The 27,002-nt window shown below is 43.8% G+C and overlaps 2 protein-coding genes across 7 annotated transcripts in view; one reads left to right on the top strand and one right to left on the bottom strand.

The window, feature by feature from the left end:
- Positions 1-23,248, bottom strand: part of ABCD2 (ATP binding cassette subfamily D member 2) — a 73,629-nt gene extending 50,381 nt beyond the window's left edge. Inside the window, exon 1 of one of the 2 annotated variants that reach the window (XM_083575139.1) lies at positions 23,019-23,248. Coding sequence is in view for 1 of the 2 variants with exons in the window: in XM_083575138.1 (XP_083431264.1) it covers positions 194-1,138 (945 nt within the window). In the remaining variant the exon portion in view is untranslated. Of the gene's footprint in view, positions 1-193; positions 1,349-23,018 lie in introns of those variants that run through there. The other variant, XM_083575138.1, reaches the window with a different exon arrangement.
- Positions 8,999-26,101, top strand: REDIC1 (regulator of DNA class I crossover intermediates 1). 5 transcript variants are annotated; one of them, XM_083575195.1, is made up of 12 exons: positions 8,999-9,555; positions 11,112-11,151; positions 11,678-11,813; positions 12,151-12,283; positions 13,741-13,807; positions 14,245-14,378; positions 15,765-16,282; positions 17,348-17,414; positions 19,852-19,909; positions 23,812-23,860; positions 24,251-24,333; positions 24,582-26,101. In XM_083575195.1, the coding sequence occupies exons 1-12, from the start codon at positions 9,533-9,535 to the stop codon at positions 25,041-25,043; spliced, it is 1,770 nt and encodes a 589-aa protein (XP_083431321.1). In that variant the 5' UTR covers positions 8,999-9,532; the 3' UTR covers positions 25,044-26,101. The 5 variants fall into 5 exon arrangements, with proteins under 5 accessions (XP_083431321.1, XP_083431320.1, XP_083431324.1 ...); XM_083575194.1 differs by having other exon boundaries at positions 19,849-19,909; XM_083575198.1 differs by having other exon boundaries at positions 8,999-9,744; positions 19,849-19,909.
- Positions 26,102-27,002: the final 901 nt, after the last annotated feature.

Genomic DNA, 27,002 nt, shown 5'->3' with positions numbered 1-27,002 from the left:
TCCTTTACTAAGCCTGCAGGAACCTAGATTGTAAACAGGTCTGGGTGTCATAGGAATTCAACTCTCCCAGGGATGTGGGCAGCAGCAGCAGCAGCAGCAGCAGCAGAGATTGCCAAGTACTACAGCTGAGAGGTCTCTCCTGTCTCCGATGTCACCCAGCTCCTGCGTCTCCTCCTCCTCCTCCTCTTCTTACCTTGTGGCCCCTGTAGAAGGCGATCTCCTCCACGTTGGCGATGATCCGAGAGTGGACGTAGCGCAGGTAGCCCTTGCGCTGGGCCTCCTCGGCCACCAGCTTGCCAAACCTGGGCGAGCAGGCTTTGAGCACCTTGGCGGTGGCGTAGACCACCAGCCCGGCCAGGAGCGTGGGCCCGATGGGGCTGGCCCCCCTGGACCTGGCCGTCTGGATGAGGGTGTAGGAGGTGAGCACCACGTCGAGGATGGGCTTGGTCAGGTTGGAGTAGAGGTGCGCCACCGACTGCGAGAACATGGCCATGTCCTCGGTGAGCGACTGGTCCGGGTTGGCCAGCCGGCTGTCCATGTTGATCACCTTGTAGTAGGTCTGGTCGGCGAAGTAGGTCTGGTAGGCGTGATCCACCAGGCGGGTGCGGAAAGCCAGCGCCAGCTTGCCCTCCAGGTAGCGGATGGCGCTGTTGACGAAGGTGGCCGGGATGGCGATGGCCAGCCACTTGATCAGCTTCCAGGCGAAGCTGCGCGGCCGCTTCTCCACGATGCTCTTGACGATCTTGCCGTCCAGGCCGGCCACGTAGATGGAGAGGAAGGTCCGCGACACCAGCGCCGCCGAGTGCAGGCACAGCCAGCCGCTCTCCGCGCTCACCGCCCGCGGGAAGAGGATCTTGCGCAGCGCCAGCAGCTGGCGGAAAAATTCCGCATTGGCCGCCGGAGACGCTCGGCCGGCGGCGGGGAGACCCGGGCAAGGCAGCAGCTGCAGCTCCGGAGGAAGATCAGCCCGGCTGCCGCTGGCGATCTGCCTCTGCTGCGGGTCCTTCTTGCAGCCCGCCTGCCGGAGCCGCCTGCGGACCAGCGGGCAGAGGATCTTCAGCCCGTACACCGCAGCCAGCAAGCACGCCGCCCTCTTCGCGGCGCCCGAGCGGCTCCATTTCTCGCGCCCGGGGGGCATTTTCCCGGGGATCCTCCTCCTGCCTGGCGTACTTATTCCACCCGCCCAGAGGGAGGGGCGCAGGGACGGCAGCCGCTCATCCAGGCCTGGGGAGACCCATCTTCACGCGGCCCCCTTCCCCCCGCGCCGCCGATCGCGCCCGCGACCCAGGCGGAATGACTCCGGGTCCGCCGGCAGCCGAGGCTTTTTCCCTGCCGCCACCGGCGAATCATTGCCCACCCCGCCGCGGCAAGCCACGCCCCCGCCGCCCGCTCATTGGTCGCCGAGGCCTGGGAAATCCTCGGCCGGCGAGCGGCGTCGCTTTCCTTCTGGTCCTCCACAGCGCTCTCGGTTAAAAAGTGGGATTCCGAAGCCGAGCAGCGGAAATCCTTTCCGCTGCCGGGTTGGTGTAGCGTCGAAAGCATCTGCTGTCATCTCTCTCTCTCTCTCTCTCTCTCTCTCTCTCTCTCATTGCTGTCAATTTACAGATTTGAAAATAAGGGACCAGCAGCCTCGAAAATAAGGGATCAGCAGCCAAAATAAGGGATTTTGCTTGGTTTATACAGTGATACCTCGGGTTAAGTACTTAATTCGTTCCAGAGGTCCGTTCTGAACCTGAAACTGTTCTTAACCTGAAGCACCACTTTAGCTAATGGGGCCTCCTGCTGCCGCTGCGCTGCTGGAGCACGATTTCTGTTCTCATCCTGAAGCAAAGTTCTTAACCTGAAGCACTATTTCTGGGTTAGCAGAGTCTGTAACCTGAAGCATATGTAACCTGAAGCGTCTGTAACCCGAGGTACCACTGTACATCAATCCGGCACTGATGGAACCATGCTGCTTTGGCTGCGACTGTGTTTTGCAGTCCCAGCAAAGAAGAGTGGCAGAGAAAACTGATGAACAGCGTTGAGATGGCAAAGCTTACAGGCAGAATTAGAAACCAGGAAGAGGACCTCTTTAATAAAGAAAGGGGAAAGTTTATAATTTGTTTAAAAAGCTATTGTAAAGAGTTACATACATTGGTAGGATTGACAGAAAACATGTAGTAGAAATTTGAACTATGGATGGACAAATGATTTATAAAAAGAGAGTTATGAAAGGGATGCAGAGGGGGAAATCACTACATTAAGATGCTGCACTGGTTGGAGGGGATGCTAAGCAGCACGTCGGGGCTGCCGTCGTCCTGGCGCGAGGAGTTCCATCGGCCCTTCCCCACCTGAGAGAGAGGGAGGGAGGGAGGGAGACTCTTGCCCACGCCGCCCACGAGCCCAGCATGAGGCGGTTGTGGCGCCGCTGCGGCCGCTGAAGCGCCACCCTTCTGCGTCCCTCCCCATCCCCTCCTCTTCCTCCTCCCTCAGGCCACCTCCTCAGCCGCTGCCACTGCCACCTCCAGCTTCCCCTGGCAGCGTGGTGGAAGTCTCACAAGAGAGGGGCTGCCTGCCCGCCACCAGTCTCCTCACGATGTGCCCCTGAGGGGGAAAAGGGAGAGACGCGGCAGCTCGTGCTCTCTTTCTCTCGAGGCGGAGGACCCCGAGCCGCTGCTTCCCTCCCAAGCCAGGCGAGCATGAAACCCAGGAAATTTGAGGGACATCATCAATCCAGGACAGCAGTGGGAAACTGTACTGGGATAAGGGAGTTTCCCGCCAAATAAGGGACGGTTGACAGCTATGCTCTCTCTTCTCCCAGTGGTGGCATGCGGTGATCTCGGCGCGTTCCCTTTCGGGATCTGCTGCCTCGCACATGCTCCTGTCCTGGGGGAAGGTGTGGAACAGAGAGGTGGAAGGAGGTCGATCTGTAGCCTAGCCGAGATCGATCTGTAGCCTAGTCTGCAAAACCTTGCCCCTCTCTCCCCCCGTTGCTTCTGCAGCCCAGTTGCAGCCTTCCCAAAAGGGTTGCACTGCGAGCCAAGGCAGTGGAAGCTGAGAAATTGTCCCTGCTCACATCCAGGGCTTTAAAAAGAAGGGGTCTGCACATGCAAGTTCCCCGTGCATAGTGCTGCCTTGCATATTTGAATGAGCCTTGCAATCAGAGATGCAAAATTTGGAATCAACTTTAGAAAACAACGAAGTTATCCCTGGAATGGGGACTGGTCAGGTGACTTGAGAATTCTGTGAATGAATCTGCATGTGCAAACTATTATTAAGGTAAAGGTAAAGGGACCCCTGACCATTAGGTCCAGTCGTGACCGACTCTGGGGTTGCGGTGCTCATCTCGCTTTATTGGCCGAGGGAGCAGGTGTACAGCTTCCGGGTCATGTGGTCAGCATGACTAAGCCGCTTCTGGCGAACCAGAGCAGCGCACGGAAACGCCGTTTACCTTCCCACAGGAAGGTAATTCATCTACTTGCACTTTGACGTGCTTTCGAACTGCTAGGTGGGCAGGAGCAGGGACCGAGCAAAGGGAGCTCACCCCGTCACGGGGATTCGAACCGTCGACCTTCTGATTGGCAAGTCCTAGGCTCTGTGGTTTAACCCACAGCGCCACCGTCTTAGTCACATCAAAATATTGTTGTTGTTGTTTAGTCGTGTCTGACTCTTCGTGACTCCATGGACCAGAGCATGCCAGGCACGCCTGTCTTCCACTGCCTCCCGCAGTTTGGTCAAACTCATGCTGGTAGCTTCGAGAACACTGTCTAACCATCTCGTCCTCTGTCGTCCCCTTCTCCTTGTGCCCTCCATCTTTCCCAACATCAGGGTCTTTTCCAGGGAGTCTTCTCTTCTCATGAGGTGGCCAAAGTATTGGAGCCTCAGCTTCACGATCTGTCCTTCCAGAGAGCATCAAAGTATTATTATTGCTATTATTAATAACCCACACTTCACCCTAAGGTCCCAAGGAGGATTGCAGCGATTAAAATACATTGTTAAAAGCAGTTTTAAATAATTTCCAATCAGAAATAAGGTGGGTCCTAAAAATATACATCTCAGGTGTCAAAAGCCAGGTTAAAGAGATGTCTTCAGCATCTTCTGAAAGCTGTATAATGAAGATGCCAGACCCACCTCTGTGCGGAGGGAGTTCCACAATTTAAGGGCTACCACAGAGAATTCCCTCTCCTGGGCTGTCAACCCCCCAAGATTCAGAGAATGATGGAACAACCTCTGCTGATCTTAACACCTAAGGGGGGTTCTGTAGGGAAGAAGGCAGTTTTTTCAGATGGCCTACTAAGGAGAAGAGCTCTCTAGTCATTTCTATACCGTTCTCAGACAGACCCTTGAGCAATAGAAAATAGGTTTGCTGCCTTGGAGATGAGGGGGACAGGGCCTTGGTACCATATTGATGCAATTGCATGTTGAGAAAAGTTTTGCTAAAGGCACAGATGCCGCATCAGAAAAATGGTGGCAACCTCAAAAGGACAAAAGGATGTTAGGGCTCTCTGACAGCACTCCATTGATAGCAGAACTTGGCTAGCAGAACCTTCCGCATGTGCTAAGTGCTGAACTGAAAGACAAAGTGCTAAGAAGACCACAGCACAGTAATTATCATCTGAAAAAACCCTGTGTGGTTATTGCTGCCCTCATCCTGACATTGATTTAAATAATGTACAGTACATATATAAACATCTATACTTGTTTGTGAGCTTGCAAGAATATAGTTTAAGGCTTGAGGTTTTCACTTTCTGCAAGCCCAACATTTTTATGGCACTGTTTTGATGCTGACTTGTCTCCTGTGATCCTAACCACATTAATCGTGGAACTTTTCCCACTTTTTAGTATTTTAGGTTGCCACCCAGTGGGCTGCCAACATGGTGCCCGTGTCAATGAGCTCAAGCTGCAGTTCTCCTTTCCGTGGACTTTTTCTTTCTGCTGCTGGCTTGGCCGACTGTGGAATTTGGCCCCTAAGTTACATACAAGGAAAACACCACTTTAACATGCTTTAAACAGTTTCTTAATTAAAATACTTGTAAGCAGCAACATAACGATCCATTTTGCAACAAGAGGCTTGAAAGAAAACGTCTTTTTCTTTTACAATGTGACTAACATAGCCATTCATGTCCTATCTAGTTTTCTTCCTTTGAGAACCAACACATACCGTGCAGCAGCTGAAATACTCATGTTTCATGGCCTGGGTTTTGGTCAACGCTGTCCAGCTTTTCTGCACACCTATGACTGAGAGGCCATCACATATGCATGCCATCTTGCCAGGTTCACCCCGAAATATGGCACCAATCATCTTCACATCCCTGTAATTAAGGGGCAGATGTACACATTGCAGATACACACACACACAAACACACAACAAATGTAGCCATCATTTCTCATAAACAATGTAGTGCATATGAGTGTGACTTGAAAGCTCATGCACCCCCTTTAAAAACGGCTTCTGGTTGGTAACTCTGGTTTATCTGTCTGTGTTGAGTGGCCCCAAAGTGTCAAATGAAATAAATGAAATTTATGCAGACAGGTTGTTAACAGTTTGTGGAGGGCACTATGATCTAATTTCACTGTTAGACACATAAACATCCAGAAATATACATACACACGCTGTGGGTTAAACCACAGAGCCTAGGACTTGCCGATCAGAAGGTCGGCGGTTCAAATCCCCGTGACGGGGTGAGCTCCTGTTGCTCGGTCCCAGCTCCTGCCCACCTAGCAGTTCGGAAGCACGTCAAAGTGCAAGTAGATAAATAGGTACCGCTCCGGCGGGAAAGTAAACGGCGTTCCTGTGTGCTGCTCTGGTTCGCCAGAAGCGGCTTTGTCATGCCGGCCACATGACCCGGAAGCTGTCTGCGGACAAACGCCGGCTCCCTCGGCCTATAGAGTGAGATGAGCGCACAACCCCAGAGTCGGTCACAACTGGACCTAATGGTCAGGGGTACCTTTACCTTTATGATCTAATTTCACTGTTAGACACATAAACATCCAGAAATACACACACACACACACACACACACACACACACACGTGTGTCTTTTAAAAAATACAGCTTGGTTATTTTAATTGTAACTGTTTTTAAACAAATGATATGGTTCAGAATGGAACAGCCATTTAATGAGGAGGGCATGGATGGTTTTTGGAGGCAAAGCCTGTGGACCAAATAATGTGGTATTTGGAAGATTTCTGGAGCACTGCCATTACAGTAGCAAGAGGGCAAGTTGGAAAACTAACTGAAAGCAGAGTTCTGCAATGACTCAGGAAGCCCAAAGTTAGATGTAACTGCAAACCAAAGTGAAGCCCGATGGAACACAGTCTGCGCAGCAAGCTTCGTTTATTCAGCTTTTTCATTTAACCATTTATATTCCACTTCTCTACCAACTTGAGGCAGCAGGCAGTATTCTGAAATCACGTCAAATATCACCACCCAAATATAATAAGAAGCTCACAGCACTCCAGAAATGACACATTGCACAAAGCTGACCATATCAGCACGATATGCAGAATCTCTCAGCTTGCAGTATTTTAAAATCACACCAAGTGAATTAGCACCCATATCTAATTATAAATAAATACATAGCACTATAATTATAACACATTGCACAAAACATAGCACGTTAACCAAGCATGAAATATATATTTACTTTTTTAAAAAAAATAATTTTTATTTTCTTTTTTGCAACAAATATCCATAATCATTAATAAACATTTATTTTCCAATTTTCCCCCTCCCTGTTGACTTCCCTCAACCTCCATTTCTGGTTTGTTACATCAGATGGTAAAATCTACTGTTTATATGTGATACTATGTTTTCCCATTGTTATATTTCTTGTTCTCTGTAAATAAAATTGTAAATGTTTATTTAAATCCTGCCAGTGAGTCCATTTTTGTTTTGTTTCCGCAAATATGTTGTAAAGGGTTCCCATTCTTTTTCAAAGTCACCATTGTCCTTTTCATGCAACTTGTCCGTTAATTTTGCTAACTCTCCATAGTTCATCAACTTCTCTTGCCATTGTTCTTTGGATGGTACTTCTCCAGTCTTCCAGTTTTGTGCTATTAACATTCTTGCTGCTGTTGTAGTATACATAAATAATGTCCGTTTTTCTTTCGGCAACTCTTGTCCCAAAATACCCAACAGAAAAGCTTTTGGTTTTTAAACAAATTATATTTTAAACATTTTTTTTCAATTCATTGTATATCATTTCCCTTTTTTAAAAAAATAATCTTGCAATCCCACCACATACGGTAAAATGTACCTTCCCCATGAAATATATATTTACTGACCAACCAAATGGATGGGTTTAATGGCCCTTTTTAAGGACTAGAAGGGAAAATACCTGACCAAGGCTGCAATCCTATACACATGACAGGGCAATGAGGTCATATTTAGATGTTTCCCCCCACAATCTGAGGTATGGTGGTGACAAGATGCCAAGCAGATATGATCCCTGGCTCCTCTCATTTTAGAAACTGAACACAGGGAAGGGGGTAATTAGGGAAACTTTTTTTAAAAAAGTATTTGCCAGGCTTGAAGGGCAAAACTGGCTGTGTGACTGGCATGCATCCGATCCCAAAGCTTGGAGGAAGAGAAAGAAAATATTAATACATAAAGCAAATAAATAGGCTACCCAGAATAAAAGAGAATGGAATCTCATGTATAGCTCCCCAAATATGTTTCCATCCTTGCTGTGCTCAACCTTTTAAAAGTAAATCTGCTACAAGTGTTTGAGCAGAAAAAAACCTGCTGCTGCTTTTACAGTGTTCAGTAAAGGCTTTGGGCTCATCTGCAGATGCAGTTTTAATTGAGGACCCAAGGGCAATGAGCTGGGTTGCTGAGGAAAGGTACCTGCGAATGATATGACAGCAAAAACAATAGAGCTAACTAAGGTGCATGGGGAAAACAATGCGTTCAGTACCAAATATTCCACACCATATACACAAGATCACATCCTTGTCTGTATTCTGCTTTGTTCCAGAATTAACACCTTTCTGGTTTCACACCCAGCAGCGGAGAAAGAAGACTGTAATTCCTACTGTGACCATGACATGGCGGTTTAAGGTTGTTAAAGGGTAACTAATCCAAATGTGGAACATGCAACCCTCAAGTTATGAACCATCTTTTTTCCCGACAAGCTGATTTTAAACCTGCCAACTTCAAAGTAGTTGTGACTTTGTGTTTGTGTTTAACTTTCTACAACCTTTGGGGAGACCAAATCCCTGAGAATAAGACAACATTATACATAGCTGTCAACCTTCCCTTTTTTTTGCAGGAAATTCCCTTATTCCAGCGACGTTTCCCACTGCTATCCCGGATTGTTAGATATCCCGTAGACTGTCCCCGGGACAGGTGAGGCTGCTGATCCCTTATTTTCAAATCTGAAAGTTGACAGCTATGCATTATAGCTCTCGGCAGCCTTGAGAAAACAGAGGATCATAGCTCAAAAGACCACAGTAGGGTGACACCAGACTGCTAAATTATTCCTCTACAAATATGATCTGTGGTAGGTTAATTTCATGTCCTCCAACGAAAATAGGGACGACAACAACAACAACAAGAAGTGCTATTTTTCTAGAAAAAGTGCTGGAACTCACCAGGAATGCCTTCCTTGTTCTTTTATAATGGCAATAGCACCCAACTGAGAGATGTCGGGACTGAGTTTCAGAGAGTTCCAGCTGGAAAAAAGCCCCGTTGATGATGATGATGATGATGATGATAATGATAATAATAATAATAATAATAATAATAATAATAATAATAATAGTTATTATTTACACCCCAGCCATCTGGCTGGGTTGCTCCAGCCACTCTAGAAGGCTTCCAACATATATAAAAACATAATAAAACATTTTTTTAAAAACCTTCCCTATACAGGGCTGCATTCATCATCATCATCATCATCATCATCATCATCATCATCATCATCTATTATTTATACCCTGTCCATCTGGCTGGGCTTGCCCAGCCATTCTGGGCAGCTTCCATCAAAATATGTCAGATGTCTTCTAAAGTTACTTGTATCTCACATAACTCCAAATGCTGGGGTCAAAATTGGTGGAGATTCTATATCTTTCACACAGTACAACCTCCCCCCCAACCAACATGTTTAAATCATGTATGGCCATGAACACACATGCAGAGACGAGAGGGGGGCGGAACGCAATGTTCTGTGTGGATGTTAAATCAGACGGGATGAGAACTTAGGCCATTGTCTAATTCTACCCCAGCTCCTCAAGCCTTTCGATCTGCACCCTTATCTGCCCCCTGCTTTTTTTTAAAAAAAAAATAATATTTCTGGTTTCTATTCCTTATTTAACTGCTAGAGAAAAGCTGCCTCTGCCTTTGCTCCTTCCAAGAGCTCCAGGGAGGCCTTGAGGGTCCCTGAGGGGAAGAGAGACGCAGAGGAGTCCGGCCTTCGTACTGCATTCACTCCTGGGGGGCTCATTGCAAGAGCCAGTTGCCTTCTTGCAAGGCCCACCTAGAACGGTGGTTTTTTTAATATATAAAATAAATAAATCATCCATAGGCCGCTCTGTTTTCTTGGGAGAGAAAATGAACTGGGTTGGTGGCTCTCGGTGAGTGCAGCCAAAAGGGCCTCATAACTGCTGAGGCAAACAGCTTGCAGCAGAAATGAAGGCCTCTGACCTCAGGCAAAGGTTTTGTGAAAAGAATTGCTGCAAGACAGCTGGGAGCATATTAAGTTCCTCAAATGCAGATTTGCAAATGTAGATTTCCTTAAATCATTATGTTACGCTTCCTCAAATGTAGGTTTTGGTTTCTTTCAGTCGTTACATTACACTTACTGTGGTTCTGAGGGCTATAGGGCCACCAAAGCAGTACCACAATAGATAAACAATGAAGCTTTTATTTTTATGAAGCTTTTATTTTTATTTTTGCAAGGGGAGGGCTTTGAATTTTTGCCTGCTGTTTGGGGAGAAGATGGTAGCCATATTGGAACTGATCTGTGCAGCTCAGGTGCAAAAGGACAGCATCGCTCCCTATTCATTAGAACACTTGATTTTTAAAAGTGCTTTCCAATGAGCATTGTGTTTGCCAGTTCAAAAAGTTGTACTGTTTATAATTCACAATCGGGCATTTGAGGATGACAGAAGCGGATGTGCCCAAGATGGCAAATTCATTCCGTGACCCAAGTTTTCCAGAACCTCAATCTTTGTGGTCCTAGAACCACACAGGGCTTGACTAAGGCCTAGTTTTCATTCAGGTGATAAAAGCTGCCTCAGGGCTTCACCGCTTCAGGTCAAGGCTCCCATGACTGAGGGTGAAGAGAGAGAGAGATAAAGACTAATATTATAATTGTGGTAGAAGTTTTTGCTACAGGCATATTCTTGCATTGTTGGGGGTTGGTCTAGATGACCCGCAAGGTCCCTTCCAATTCTTCTGTGATTCTGTGTTGATTCTGTATTATGGGAATGGGAAATCATTACTATTTTCACCACACTTCAACCATGCGGTAGGCTGCCCTCCGCATATAACTCCACACACCAATGCACATTTTTGTCGTAAGAAGATCCCACACTTCTTTATATGTGCATTGGAAAGACACAAAGTATAAACATGCTTGACTTTCTCATGTTTGGAATGTTTCTCCAAATATACATTCCTTCTGCATCCAAGACTGGATATAGGGAAGAAGGGTTCTTGCCTAGACCCTTGTCACGTTGATTTTTCATGTCAGGAATTGCTTTTTTAAAGAATAATTATTGACCCAGACGAGGCCCTAGATTAGACAAATCCACAGAGGATAAGACTAGCAATGGCTATGTTCTGCCTCCACTGTTGGAATGTCAAGTCACTGGGAATCACAAGCAGGCAGAGCACTGTTGTGCTCAAGTCCTTTGATCAAAATGTAGAATTTAAGTATTTTTCTTTATTTTATTTGTTTTCCCTCCAGTGGAGAGAAGTCTATCACTGGCTAGTTGGCTTTAAAACTTTGAATTAACAGGCATTTAAGAACTCAAGCATTCAATTGATTAGTGCAGATTTGCTTTAGCTGATGACCTGGTAAATAGAAGAGTATTAAACATGCCGTATGTAAATGTCTGCAATCATTTATTATTTCTGTATATTACAAATGTAATTACAAATTCATGTTTCTTTTAAATCTTTCAAGTAAAAGAATCATGCTCACCAAGGAGAAAAGAAAGCAGAAGGTAAGGAGGAATTACACTGAATTAGGAGGCAGGTGCAAATGTGATTTCTGCTTGCCAGAAATAAACAACAGAGAAGAGAGTATTTGCATCATTGAAGTCTGGAAACAGATTAATTTTTCCAGAGAGGTAGTTGTGATATTATGAAGCCATTCACAGTGTTCAAACACTCCAATTTTTCTGCTTGTAGACAGAAATGTCCCGTGATTGGAAATGAGGAATTAAAAACCCATGCAATTCAGCCATTCCCAAATCACGTTTTTTCAGTTCATATTGTCAGTGTCCTTTTCAAGGTTCTACTTTCAGGCTGAATTCTTTCACAACTGCTAACTCTTCTCTTTTGCTGCCAATGGCACTAGCTGTTTTGAGGATCTTGGTGGAATGATTGAGGGAAAGTTCCTTTTTTTTTAAAGGCAGTTTGTAATTGTTTGCCGCCTTGAGGTGGGATATATGTATGACTAAGGGCCTGTTTCTTTAGCAAGGAAGTGTACATTGTTATGACATTTTCCTGTCATTCTTAATATAATAGGACTTCTTCGAAAAAGAAAAGCTTAAATCAAAGATGAAGCTGTTGGGAATTTCTCCCCTTAAAAGCTCAGCTGTCAGCTTAGATCTCCTCAATCTGTGTGTTGTTAATCAGATATCTACCAAGAAAGATTGTTCTGGTGAGTTTAACTGCAAACTTAATTGTCAAAGTTTTACCATTAAAAGCATGACCGTAAGAAAAATGTGGCTAAGTTCTCCAACATTCACTCCATCAAATTTACTCCTACTTCATCAAGTCTGAACCACAACCTTTTTGTGTTCATTGAATGTCCTGCTAACTAAAAATGAAAACAGAATGCTGAAAAAGTTGTAACCTACAATGAACATATCAGCAATAATGAATACTGTATAGCACTGTTTAAAAAGTGTTTTGGTCCTGCAGTCTTACCAAAACATTGGTTGTCCCTCTTTAATTCACTCAAAGGACTGTTAATCTTTTGAGTACTTTCATTACAGAAAATGTTCGAAAAGCAGTTCATGTGGATATTAACAGAGGAGTAAAATTCCCACTGAGAAGACACAACGTAGAACTTCCTGAGTCACCACAACATAGGCAGTCTAAACCATACCAAGATGACACTGAGCACAGGTATATCCTAATATAATTTTCTGAATTGTAATATTTTGATTCGTTGTATCTGTCTACCTACCGACGTACCTACCTACCTATCATAGACTACATTGGCATGCAGGTGCAGCTATGTGAAGAGTTATAGGTTCTAGCTGAAATGAAGACATCCCAGGCAAATGTTGTAATAATATCTGCACATCACAGATTCTTAGCTCTTTTTCTTATATATGCCACAATCTCTCTCACATTAAAGTGAAAATGTCAGTAGCTTCTAAGAATGCTATGGAATTTTCTGATCCCTTATGAAAATCAATAGCCATGAGATGCTACTGTTTCTTTCTGAAGTCAGAGGATCCCAACAAGACAAGCTGAGAAAAGTTTCAACATTATGAAAGAATGGTGACGTTGACAGTGGTTGCATACAGCTAGAGCTCCTGTTTTAAACCGATTAATATATCTTCCTGTTGGTATAAAACTGTGAATTTTTTTACATTGAAAAGAGGTGTTCCATGTAGAGAAGTGTTTGGGAGCCCTCTTTAGTGCCCATAGTAAAGCTATTGGGCTCAGAATCAACATTATTTATTCAAGTAATAAAACATGACTTATTTATTTGGGCTATGCATAATAAAGTGACACACCTCGTTATCTTTTGCTTGGCTTGGCCTTTTAGTGTTATGATTACTATTCTTTGTTCTCCATTTGACAAAGTGGAGTCCGGGACATGAAAGTTTATGCCACAATATACAAGTTAGCTTTGACTCAAGGTCCTTGAGGAGACCACAGCCTCCTTTTGCCGCTATACACCTGAAGTTTGTCACTAAGGCCATGAGTAGATAGGCATAGGATTACATTGTAAGAGTTTTAATTTTGCCCGAGTGGGCGTCAAGAACATCTACTTAGTCTGATAAAGATGCAAATCTCAGTACCTCTGAAAATATGAAAACTTTTCCTCAAACAATAACACCTTGGAGGTCCCAGGCCTCAAGGAGGTTAGACTGGCCTCGACCAGAGCCAGGGCCTTTTCAGCTCTGGCCCCGGCCTGGTGGAACGCTCTGTTGCAAGAGACCAGGGCCCTGCGGGATTTGACATCTTTCTGCAAAGCCTGCAAGATGGAGCTGTTCCGCCAGGTCTTTGGCTGGGGTCCAGTCTGACCCCTTCTTCTTCTTTTTTTTATAAGACCCTGTATGCAAGTGTCCTCCCTAACCCTTTCCACTGGCTCATATAAGACGAGCACAAACATTTGGGCCTGGTGAGCACTCAATACTCCCAACCCTATAGTTATAATCCGTGGGTTGCCATCTGATTTTATTCTGCTCCTGATTTTAAGCTGTATTTTAATCGATGGTTTGATTTATGTTTTTAATGTATCATATAATTTGATGTTAGCCGCCCTGAGCCTGGTCCTGGCCAGGGAGGACAGGGTATAAATAAAATAAACTATTATTATTATTTAAAAAATTCCCCTGTCATAATAGGATACAACAGGAGGTATTAGAAAACAGAAGAAAATATCTATCAGAAAAGCAGAACATTCAGTCCCAGGTAAGCTATGTTTATAATATGCCTACCAAGCTTTTTATGTTACACTCAGTTGTGTCACTGTTGGCTCTATGCTAGTTACAGCATAATATTTTGCATCCACCAAATGGCTCTTGCTACAATTCCTGTGAGATCTTGTACAATAAAAGTTTATGCCCTAGTGATTTACATTTATTGCATAGTTTTGTTTAATAGTTGTCTTTCCCAAAATAGTGCTAGTGGTGGCATATAAACCCATAATCAATCATCAAAATACTATTTTAAAATAAGATTCATAAGCACACATGTCACAAAGTGAATCAGTGTATGCTAGCAGAAAGTCTCAAGGTTCATTTGATTGTCTATCAGAAAAAAACAGATTTCCCATGGTTTTAGAAATTAAGCAAGTGTCCAAGGACATACTGCATCTGCTACAAAGTGTTCTTATAATCTGTTGACAGTGCCTGCAGTCTTCTCAGCCAGCAAATACTATGTGTGAAGAACCTTGGTTTTCAAAGGCTGCCTGCAGGCAAAGGAATTTCAGTAACCCAGATGTAGACATAGCTTCTGGTCTATATTTCCAGCAGTTGAATAGGTAGGGACAGGCTTTATATTGAAAATAAAATATAATGCAGAGTGAATTTTTATCTGCTTAAAAATATAATGGCTTCTGAAGTGCATAATTATAATTACTTTTTGGTTTTTTGCATCTTGAATATAAAACTTGTGCTAAGATATTACTGTACTGGGTTTCCCGTGCTTTTTGTTTTTCATATACAGACAATTCAGTTCTTTGTTGTTCTGAGAATTCAGATTCTAGAGTTGTTTTCACAACATATATTGTGGTATTGCTGGAGCTTTGTGCAGACATTGGAGACTAGGCATGGTGAGCATATCAGAATCACGTTTCCCCTCACACACAACTCCAGTCCTAGCATCACATGATGGATTGTCATATTTACAGAGGAGCCTACGCTCATAGAGCCCATTGCCTGAAGGGTGCAGCTGCCCAATCTATACATTTTAATTTTGTCATGTACAGATTGCATGGCTGGAGCCTTGACATTTTTGACTACAAACGTAAGTCCATATGCAAAAGGATGATCCAATATAAGATCATTACAACATGGGTGGGTAGGCACATCAGATAAGCAACCAAACTTCACAATTGTGATCCCTGCACCATGCATATCAAATATCTACATGACGCTTCAGTTTAATGTAAATAGTCTTCTTCTGCCAGTTCTTGCATTAATCACTGTGCTTAATTTATGAATTAGCTTATAACGAAAGAGGATCAGAATGCTCTAATAAATTACATAAACAGAACAGGGAACAAAGCCAAATGGACTATTGAAATGACACAGCGTGACAATTATTAGCTTCTTTTGTCTCATTAAACCATACTTGCACAAATGGGATTGTAGACAACTGATGCTCTCAGCAAACACACATCCTATTTTTAACAATACATTTAAAATGTATTGTTAAGTATGGCATGATAGTATTCTGAGAGCCATTATGGATCTGAACATGCTTTCAGAATTCTATCACAGTATACATGATAGCCCATTAGGTGTTACATATTGTTAACATCTTTCCCTGTGCTTTTCATGCAAAAGTGCTTTATGCCTCTCCTCCTGCTACTGTCAAGTTTACTGCAGTGGAGCTGCAGTGACATACAGTGGTTGAACTAGTTAGTCACAACTGCTTAAAACAATATGTTTCATATGATTCTGAAAAAGACTAAAACAAGGTCCCAGTTTCTCTTCATAATCGAGATATAACATGCTTAAAGTATTTAGAATTCTAAAAAATTGGGTAATTTCAGAGAGAGAGAGAGAGAGAGAGAGAGATTGAGATCATATTGAAGAGAAGAACATGCATGTTTATACTAGTAATATAATATGTCAGCAGATTATATGTTGCTTAGCTGTTTAAGTGCTCACCTTTTCATTTTTCCCACCCCATCCCCACAAAGTCCAGACTATAGTAACCCACTTGGCAAATCTCCCAAGGTCAGTGATGACACAAATTTCAGAAGCCATCGCAATGAAGAGCCATTGTTTGGGTTTGTGAATAACATATTAGAGGCTACCGCTGGTGAAAGCTCTGGACCCATTGCAGCTTTCTTTGAAGAGGAGAAACAACAGTTTCCAACTGCTCCTTCTTCCGATTCCAGCCATTCTTTCGGTAGCAAAAGCATCATCGACCAGCTGTTTACCGATTCAGCTAATGCAAATGAAATATCCAGAATGCCTAGTCCTTACGATATGGAAGAAATGCACCAGATGTCAAGTTGTGCTCACAGGTGCCCTGCTGAAAGAGACCTCAGAGGCATTTTCACAGCTCCAGAGCAGATTCTCTTCCCAAACAGCCAGAGCTTAAATGCAAGTACCCAGGAGTCCATTAATCAGTCAAGAGATTACAGTATTCAAGAACGAAAGCCTGTAATGTTTTCTGAACAGCAAGAGAATGCTAAAAACTTTGGAAATACAGGTAAATGTAAATGTAAAGTAATTAGAATGTAGAGGTCTTCTCATATTTAAGGAGCCCAATAATACAATTAGCAAAATGTCCTTTTGTTAATATAAGTGCTTCATAAAGTAAAGGTAAAGGGACCCCTGACCATTAGGTCCAGTCGTGGCCGACTCTGGGGTTGCAGCGCTCATCTCGCTTTATTGGCCGAGGGAGCCGGCGTACAGCTTCCGGGTCATGTGACCAGCATGACTAAGCTGCCTCTGGTGAACCAGAGCAGCGCATGAAAACGCCGTTTACCTTCCCGCCAGAGCGATACCTATTTATCTACTTGCACTTTGACGTGCTTTCGAACTGCTAGGTTGGCAGGAGCAGGGACCGAGCAATGGGAGCTCACCCCGTCACGGGGATTTGAACCGCCAACCTTCTGATCGGCAAGTCCTAGGTTTAACCCACAGCACAACCCGCATCCCTTAAGTGCTTCATATGAGGACCTATATATCAAAGGGACCTCTTGAGGACCTATATATTGAAAGGGATACACACAGATGCAGTGCACTCACCATAGGGTCCTATTGGTAGAGACAATGTCTCTTACACACTGCTTTCTTTTTCTCCATGTAAGGGAATGGCAGCCATTCACTTGTCTGGGAGAAATTAGAGGGAAGGGTTGGGTGCCAAATTTGGAAGTGGATTAACAGCATACATAACTGTTCTTGTCATGGAGCTATGGGGAGATGCAGAGACAGTTATCACTGCTGGTTATCTGGTTGCATTTAGAATTAGATTACAGAGAGACATATTGATCCAGAATTATATGAGTGTATATGAAGCTTCTCTACAAGTGGGGATTCCCATTCATTTCCATGGAGGAAGTCAGTGGGCGAATGGATTCCCATTAAAATTAATGGAGAAATTGTTCCAGGGAAAGTGTTCATTAAGATTCTCCACACCTAAAACACAACACATCACATATGTGTGGTGCATACTTGGTTGTTGTTGTTTTGTTTTGTTTTTTAAATAGCTTTAATAAATGGTTATTATGGATGTATCTGAAGTTATATTTTATAACTTTTTTATTTTCAGTGGGTTTTGAAAGCCAAAAGAGAAATATCAAGGTAGCAGACAGCATGCAAAATTGCTTAGAGAAAAGGTAAGTCTTTGAAGCATTTGTGCTTCATTTAACCCAGGGGTCGGCAAGTTTTACCTCGCCTGGGCCAGTTCACTCCTGCAGAGATCATTCCGTGGACCAGATCGCGTCTGCGCAGATGCGATTTCCAGCGTCTGCACAGACGCAATTTCTGGTGCCGCGGAAGCAAGTCCCTGCTCTGCGCTGCGCCGGTCTAGCGAATCACGTGGGGACTCGCCGAGTGGGCGGCTTGGTTTGGGGGTGGCTCGTGGGCTGTTTAAATGACCCCCATGGGTCACTTGTGGCCCATGGGCCGCAGGTTGCTGATCCCTGATTTAACCTATAAAGTAGTGATATGGTGCCTGGTCCTCAAACACTCTGCACTTCAATCGGGAGAAAGTCGCACTCACAGAGCTCATGCGATGCTGGATTTCGGCATCAATGTTGGCCCTTGTGGAAAGATAGGCCCTTGTGGCCCAGGTAGGAGAAGTGATCGACATTTTCCAACGTTACACCACTGAGTTGGATTTGTGGCGCTGTAGAGGGGTTATTCTGTACTTGTTGGTGCAGCACTTTGGTTTTTTGGATGTTGAGTGATAGGCCAAGCTTTTCGTAAGCTTCTGCAAATATATTTATGATGGTTTGGAGGTCATCCTCTGAGCGTGCACACACTACATTGTCAGCATGCTGAAGACAGGCAAAGTAGTATCACTGTACTGGAAGAAGCAAAGATCACCAGTGTTGAAGCAATGGTTCTTCAACATCAACTTCATTGGACTGGTCATGTTGTGCGGATGCCTGATGATCGTCTTCCAAAGCAACTACTCTATTCTGAATTTAAAAATGGAAAGTGTAAAGCTGGTGGTCAACAAAAGAGGTTTAAAGACTGTCTCAAGGCAAATCTTAAAAAATGTAGTAAAAACACTGACAACTGGGAAACACTGGCCTGCCAGCACTCCAATTGGAGAACAGCCTTTACCAAAGGTGTCATGGGCTTTGAAGACGCAAGGGAGAAACATGCTAAGAGGAAGGCACACTTGGCAAATCCACACCGTGATCAACTCCCGCCCAGAAACCTATGTCCCTACTGTGGAAGGACGTGTGGATTTAGAATTGGCCTTCACTGTTACTTACGGACTCATTGTTAAAACCGTGTTTATGGAAGACAATCTTACTCCGCTACGAGTAATCACCAAAGAAGAAGAATGGTGCTTGGTGCATATATGCAAGTATTTATTTTGTGACACTCTCTATGGCACTCTGGCTCTCCAGTTTCAGTGTCCGATTCAATGTGTGCATTTTTAAAAGCCATTTGATAAAGCCACCGTGGCCAGAAAATAGTTTTATGATCCACATCTGTCAGCCTGCACACCACAGGTTAGCGGTAACCAACACGGTCCCCTCCATATCTGGTGGACTACAAGCACCATGATCATTGACTCTTGGCCATGCTGCCTGGGACTGATGGAACCTGAAGTCCTACAATGTCTGGAGGGCAACATGTTGGTTACCCCTGCCAAAGTCATCGTCTGAGGTAGAGGGTATAATCCATGATAGCAGTTAATTAGTGATAGCTGCTGTTCAGCAAAGTATCATAGATGTTTGCATCCTTACTGCAGTTTCTCAAAGTAAGTCACTGTGCAGTTGCCCTGAGGCCTAAGTGTTTTTAATTGATCTGCATCCTCCCATTGGAATGACAAAAGGACATACAGTGGTACCTCTGGTTACATACTTAATTCGTTCCAGAGGTCCGTTCTTAACCTGAAGCACCACTTTAGCTAATGGGGCCTCCTGCTGCTGCCGTACCGCCGCCATGCGATTTCTGTTCTCATCCTGAAGCAAAGTTCTTAACCCGAGGTAATATTTCTGGGTTAGCGGAGTCTGTAACCTGAAGCGTATGTAACCTGAGGTACAACTGTACCAGCATATCACACTAAAGGTTAGGCTGGTGTTTGTGTTACATCAGAAGATCCCATGCTATCACTCCATTTCAGGTTGCAAGATACCTCACACGCCTTCCCCAACTTTGTTTCATAACGAAAATGGTTGTGTTGGGAAATACAGCAATACCTGTTCAATGTTTAGCAGTTATTATTGAGCAAGGAAACCTACTGCCTATTGCATGCAATTATTATGGAACAAAGATCAAGGCTGAGCATATGACTTATTTTAGAATTACAGTCTTTGGCCACATTAGGCTAATGTTTTATATGATAATGCATCTTATTCCTCTGACTTCTACTGTTACAGTGTGGCATAGAACAGGCGCTTTCAGATCAGGGTCCTAGTGTTAGATCTCCACTATTCAAAAGGGTATAAACTATTCAGTTAACACTATAAATAGTTTAATTATAGCTACCATAACATACCAAAACACCACTAGCAATGTTAGCTTTAGTTTGGTGATCAGGGACTGAAATTGCAATGGAAGTGACTCCTCTCTCCCGGTATTTTGCAGCAGGAAGGCTGGATGGGCAGAACATAATCTGAGTAACTTGCAGATATTTGGACTTGAACAGGTAAAAGCTTTGTATGATTTGCATTGTGTGTAAAGGGAAGCAGCTCGAGTAGAATATGGCATGTTTTCAGTGCTACTTATGATCTGAACATAGAATTATTTTATGCTGTGTGCCCTCTGGTGCTGAAACCTGGCATCTTGAGCACTTTTCTCATTATATGAGGAAAGGAAGTCTCTTCCAATGAGCTTAGGTTGGGCTCTTGACTATTCCTTAATTGTCTGAATATTGGTTGGTGGGGTGCACCAAATTGCAAGCAAAATTCTTTAGGGGTATGTTTTGAAGAGTAAATTTTCAAAATGCTCCAGGTTAGCAGTACTACTTAGAGGAGCACGACTCACGTTTGTTTCAAACACTGTATTTCATGCCACTGTACTGAGAGTATGTGCAGACAGACACATCATGATGCGAACTAAACTGGGAATCAGAATCGATTGTGGGTAGAGCTGAGGAGAATGCAATAAAGAAAGGAGGGACAAAGTGATGGAATATTACAGCTGAGAATGTAGATGGCAATACAGTGGTACCTCGGGTTAAGTACTTAATTCGTTCCGAAGGTCCGTTCTTAACCTGAAACTGTACTTAACCTGAAGCACCACTTTAGCTAATGGGGCCTCCTGCTGCCGCCGTGCCACCGGAGCACGATTTCTGTTCTCATCCTGGAGCAAAGTTCTTAACCCAAGGTATATTTCTGGGTTAGCGGAGTCTGTAACCCGAAGCGTATGTAACCCGAGGTACCACTGTATAGGTAGCAGGCAAGCAGGTAGATACTATGGAACTCCAGGACAGGATAGCATCATGCAGGTTGTTCTCCCACCTGGCATCCACCATGCCTCTGTGGGCATGGTGAACAGAGTAACTTGCTGTAGGGTTTCCATTTTTGTTGGCCAACCCACATTCATTGTCACATCTAGATCAGCTTATAGAACCAGCCCTTAAGAACTCAGTGGGAGCAAAAGGCTGAGGAGTGAAAAAGAGAGACCAGTATTTCCTATGCTGGGATAGCTCACTCGGTAGAGCATGAGACTCTTAATCTCATGGTCATGGGTTTGGGCTCCACGTTGGGCAAAATATTATTGCATTGCAGGGGTTGGATTTGATGGCCCTCATGGGCACTTCCAACTACCGTATTTTTCGCCCTATAGGACGCACCGTCCCATAAGGCGCACCTAGTTTTTATTGAGAGAGTCAGAACTTACAGGGTTAAGAAGTTCTGAGTGACGCTTCACATTCTTGGAGGTGTGTTTAGAACATTGGGAGTGGTCAGTATCTCTGAGAGAGAGAGAGAGAGACACGCAGTGTGAGCCTAGTCGCACACGGAGAGGGTCGACATGAGTTGCGTGTCACCGGGAAGATTTACGATCTGTTGATTTGTACAAGATTAAAGCTACTTGTAAGATAAGGAAGACACCGAGCGTCTGCCTGAGTTATTGCTGCACACAAGGCTTACTTCTGACGCTGTGCTAATCTCTGCTAACTGGAGCTGGGGCCCGGAGGGTACAGCAGACACGCGCAGGGAAGCGTGTGGACTCCATGGGGCAAGCAAAGCTGCCAGTAAAGTTCCCCAAAGTTTTTTGGGGGGAAATAAAGGGGAAAAAATTATTCCCCCCCAGGCGCGGGGCTGGGGCGGGGGAGGCCCGAGCTTCCCCCGACCCCAGCCCCCAAACAGGCAGCTCTCTGCAAGCCGTGGGAGCCCAGCGCTGGCTCCCGCTGCTTGCTGAGAGGTCCGCGAAGCCTGGGTGCGCTGATCTCAGCGCGCGCAGGCTTCGGCATGCTGGCAACTCTCCGCAAGCAGCGGGAGCGCTCCCGCTGCTTGCGGAGAGATCCGCGAAGCCTGGAGAGCGAGAGGGGTCAGTGCCCACCGACCCTTCTCGCTCTCCAGGCTTCAGCGAAAGCCTGCATTCGCCCCATAGGACGCACACACATTTCCCCTTCATTTTTGGAGGGGAAAAAGTGCGTCCTATAGGGTGAAAATACGGTATATGATTCCATGACAGCTCTTTGCTCTTTCTTTTCTAGCTCTGCTATAACGTCAAAACAATTATTAAAGTTAGTATAATTTGAAATTAGTATGACAAATGCCATTGTTATTATTATGTGTAGCTTTTACTTGGGTTACCTTGGAGTGGAATTTTGATTTTTTTCAAGTATAAAATTGACAGCCCTTTCTATAGATTACCTGATATGGCAAGCATCAAGACCTTGACATTTTAGTTGCTTTCTCAAACTCAGTATGACAAAATGTTAGGTTCTGTATAGAGAATGGCATTAGTATGTTGGCAACTGACTTGTTTTTGAGAGTATGATTCAGCTGTTAAGGGGGAGTTAATTATGAAGTGGGAAACTATTACTAAACCAAAGAGGACTGGCTAATTGCCACTCATCACTCCTGTGGAAAATGGGCAAATCCCCAAGGATTTATATCAGATATGACGGTTGTGATGAGGAGAAACAGTATTTGATTTTCCTGAAGTGTTTTATAAATTAATTTGTCTGTTTTATTTATTCATCAAATCTATATCGCACCCCTCCTCCCAAAGGGGCCCATACACTCTAGGTCATCTTTCAGGGTTACCCCTTCTAAGCCAGCTTCCAACATATTGAAACAAAGCGCATTACAAGAACAAAAGCATAGTGTAAAACACCACATGGCTCATCTCAAATGTGTGTGACAAGAGCCTATGTGCTGCAACATGATGCACTCGAGTGTTACCCTTCCCAATCCGTTCAGCGCTTATTTCTCTTGTGTGTGTGTGATAAGGGAAAAGCTGGAATATTAGAGACTGTTCTCATTCTGCATTGGTCCAGTTGCCTACCATTCCCCCAAACTGCTCTCAGCAAATCTGAGGGCCACACCCCTAGAGTACATACGGAAAAAAGAGCTGGATCACTGTAGCAGCAGAACTTGGGAAGATCAAATCAACTTGGTTCAGGCCGTGGAGCTGCACAGATGAAGGGCGAGATGATTCTCCTAATCATACTCTCCATTTTTAATAGCATCAGATGTTGAATAAACTCATTTGTCTCATCTGGTGGTGAAAAGATAACTTACCCGGTTCAGACCAGGACAGAGGAACGGCCTAGAATGATAGAGATGCAGGAGAAAACTCACCAGACTTGCCAATGGCAGCACTCAATAGGATGGGGGAACAAACTCCTGCAAAGAAGAGCCTCACTTTCCCCATTTCATTTCAGCAAGCTGTGTTTGTGCATGAACGAGAAGCTACAATGCTATTGTCTCAGGGTGCAATCTGGGGGTTGACTGCCTATAGTCCAGCCCTCTACAAACAGTAGTTGTAGCAATAACAATGAAGCACAACTCCCCATCTGCAGCTTCAGGTGCAGGAAGGTCCTTAGGTCAACTTGGCTTGATAGGTGTCGCCTTTTACTCTTCCTTCCCACCAGACTTAGCAATAGCAGAAATTCAGTCCTACATGCATGTCAGCCTCTAGTCTTTTCCACTTAATCTGTGTCTCATTCAGTAAGGATTGTGAAGCCTAGGAAGAAAGTGTAGGAGGCCTGGTTCCTTATACTGAATGACCTCTTCTATGTAGAGTCAGTGTTGTGCAGCAGTCTCATGAGTGAGTATCTACACCTTGTCAAGTCATTTAGCAAAGGTCCAGTGATCCAGTTGCTATGAAGACAGATAATGACCTTGTAATGTATGTAAAAGGCAAGTTATATCCATTTTCCTGGGTTAACTTTGAAGCTTATGGTTTGAGATCATGGTAGAAATAGGAGAATGTGAGCTGCTTAGTGCAATATTATTGGAATAACTGGTTAACAATTTATGGGATTTGCCTGAAACAGAATTGAGGAACTCAAAGTAAAATGTACAGTAAATGAAGTTAGACTAACATCATCTTTAATTTTTTTTAAAAAAAACCAACAACAACCCGAGAAAGGAAGCCTGCAGTTACTATGATCAGCATTCAAAGCATGGAAAACAAAAAGGTTAGTACTAATTTCAGATTCCTTAGTTTTCTTAATGGTCAAGAAGAACAGAACACATCTTCTTTAAGTCTGAGTATCTCACCTAATGAGTTGTTATGTAGCTTTAACTCTTCTTAAATAGGTAAACCACTGGGCGGAACAAGCCTATGAGGGTGAGGAGGGAGAATCTATGGTGGAAGAAAGATATCCCACAGTCCAAAGCCATATGGGGCTCTTGACAACAGAGCAAAATGAGTGGTCTTTAATCCCCCCCCGTCCCTTGCCACTTAGTCATTTTCATTTTTTAAAAAATGTTTCCCTCCCATTGGTTCTAAAAGATGGGGAAATTAGACAACATTCTTTTTGAAAAGTTTGTTAGTGCTTAGAATTTTGAGATATATATTGTTTCAGATGAAGAATCTCAGCTAAGCAACCAGTCACCTAGTTATTCTCCAAACCGAACAGAGAGCTATGCCACTACAACATCTGCTGAGGTAAAGCGAGGCAAATATTGCCATAACTGAGTTAACACAAGCTTATCCAAGTGTCTGGGAATAAGAAGGGGTGCCAATGGTTTTTGTTTTTGTTTTTTTTATCCCAGTACAATGTATATATTTATGAGCAGGGTTAAATGCAGCAGGGTCACATAAACACCAAAAACCATTCTTATATGACATTAACTATAATGGTGATTCACTGGACCCAGACGTGCACGATTAAACAGACAATTCTGTTTCAACAGTCTGAAGAGGAAGAGCAGGATGGAAGAGCATTGTCTTACTTTGAGAACTCTTTTGCAAGAAATGATGGCAATCCACTTCCAGTTTCAGGAAATCAAAAGCTGCAGTGCAGTTGCCAGTCAATGGCCATGTATTCAATTTTCCTCGACAAGAAAACAACTGACATTCATCCCCAGGCAAAACCAGCCAGGCCTCTGAAGAAAGATATGTTGCGCAGAGCTCAAACGCACAGATCGTGTGAAAAGAAACATGCTAATTTCAAGGCGCAGCTCAACGCTTGGTCGCAAACAGAAATAGAAAGTGCTGAAGAAATAGAAAAATCTGACGCAGCCGTGCAATGCAATATAATGCAGGCTTGCAGCTGTAATAACATGCCATCCTCTGTCCATAGTGCTGAAATCACCACTTCCGCCAGCAAGGTAGAGACCACTGGAGGGCAGAACATTCCTGCAGATGAAAGCTGAAGCGCTGCTCTGAGAAGCACCCATTCGTTGAGAGTTAAGAGTTTGTCTCTTGAAACAGTACATGGCAAAATAAACTTAGGCATTCCGGATTACAGTAATAAAGGGGAGGCGTGTGATTCAATAAAAAAAGTCATACCAAATCAATCTATATGCTTATTACCTGTTTAATAAATATGGGAGTTTTGACCGATTTATTCTTTTTAAAGAACGTGGACACACATATCTGTCCTGCTAAGACACAGTTAAATCCCTTGGCCATGATCAAACATAGGGTTAAATGTAAACTACAGTAATTGTAACAGGCTTAAGCATGGTTAATTTAGTGTTAATTGGAGGCAGTTTAAATAAGGTGTGTTGCTTTGGGTGGCGACCTCTTCTGCACAGCTGTTTGCCCCCCCCCCCAATTCAGTGTATCCTTCTGTAGTATACACAACTGATAAGAACATATTATGGTAAAAGAAATGTCTCTATTTTAATTCTGCCTTTTTCTTCCCGAAGGCAATGGACCAATTCAGAAGTAACAAGTTGCTTGGACAAACCATGATTTGTTGGTAGATGAACAAGCTTGAACAAGCCCTCCTCTAACCCATCCCTCAACCTCCTCCATGTGGTTTAAACACTGACTACAACCAGAATTAGTTTGCAGTGCTGGTTGGGGGGCAGCACTTAAAACACAGTTTCTGGGTTTATATTCAAAAACTGTGGTTTATAAAACTGGGTTTCCTCTGCAGCTGACTGTGCAAAAGGAAGAGGAATGGAAAGGGACAGGATAGGGCAAGCTTTTTGCTTCTTCATGTGCCAAGAAACTGATGGCTTGGAAAAGGCCCCTTACATCCGAATAGGATCGTGGAAAAGGGAGTCTTTATATAGAACCATTTGTTTCCACCTCTGTTGTCAACACACAAAATACTCTTCATTATCTGCATTAGAAATTGCTGAACAGGAACATAGAAATTCATTGTGCAATTAGAACTGTTAACCAAAGTTACTGCATTGTAATCTGCTATTGCATAAACATTACGAATGGTAGTATATAAAATAAAAAACATATTCCAAAACATCATTTCTCAGCTGTTTAACTTAATTTAACCACTATTGGCTTTTACTTTGTTTGGATGATTTTCTTGAGCCTGAAAGGTTGATATTTACTCTTATTTTATTCAGTAGCTATGTGATCTGCAATCTGAAATAAAATTGTTTTCTTTTACTCTCTGTTCTTTGAAACGTAACTCTGCTAAGACACCCAAATCCTCTATTGGCTGCTGACTGTATTCCCTGCTTCAGCACTGCCACATCAGTGTCAGTCAGCCCTGACAAGCTGTGGCTGAACAGAACCTCCACTTTTATTTTAAACTCTGGCCTTCTGATTATTTCCCACGATCCCATTTTGTTAGGAAATGTTTTGGGTCAGAAGAGAGGCATTAACTGCTGTTCTTTCAGTACTGCAAGAAAGGCAGGGATTATCTGAAGGTTAATATGCTGTGCCTTTTTCCTTCTCAGTGAGCATTGTTGAAAGATTTGCTGACCCTGCTTCAGCTGGGTCCTTCTGGTAACACGTTTCTCATTCAGGAGATGTTGTCATGTAAAAGGTGTGTGTGTTCTCTGGCATTCAAACTGTGTTTTAAAGCACCAGAAGCAGATCCACACATGAAACAACAACAATAACAACAATTTTCCTTGACAGGCAACACACAAACCAGTAGACGTTGGCCAAATAGGTGTTTCTACTGCAGGACACTCCAGGGTGCAATAATTCCTACATAACTGAAAACTGAAAGAGCTTCTTTTAGAATCTATAGCAACCTGCTGGCAGAGGAAGAATCCAGAAGAAAGACACAAGACTATTTTCTTTACTTGGTCCTTTCCATCTTCTGCAGGCAAGATTTAAGTGTCCATTCTGGACTTACCAATCTCATCAGTCTTAGTAACTAAACTGCCTTGCACTCAACATTTTTGGGA

The sequence above is a fragment of the Podarcis filfolensis genome (genome assembly GCF_964270895.1).
Source record: "Podarcis filfolensis genome assembly, chromosome: 10".
In the NCBI taxonomy this organism is placed as follows: Eukaryota; Metazoa; Chordata; class Lepidosauria; order Squamata; family Lacertidae; genus Podarcis; species Podarcis filfolensis.
The sequence above is the reverse complement of the archived record's forward strand: the minus strand, read 5'-3'. Positions and strand labels throughout refer to the sequence as shown.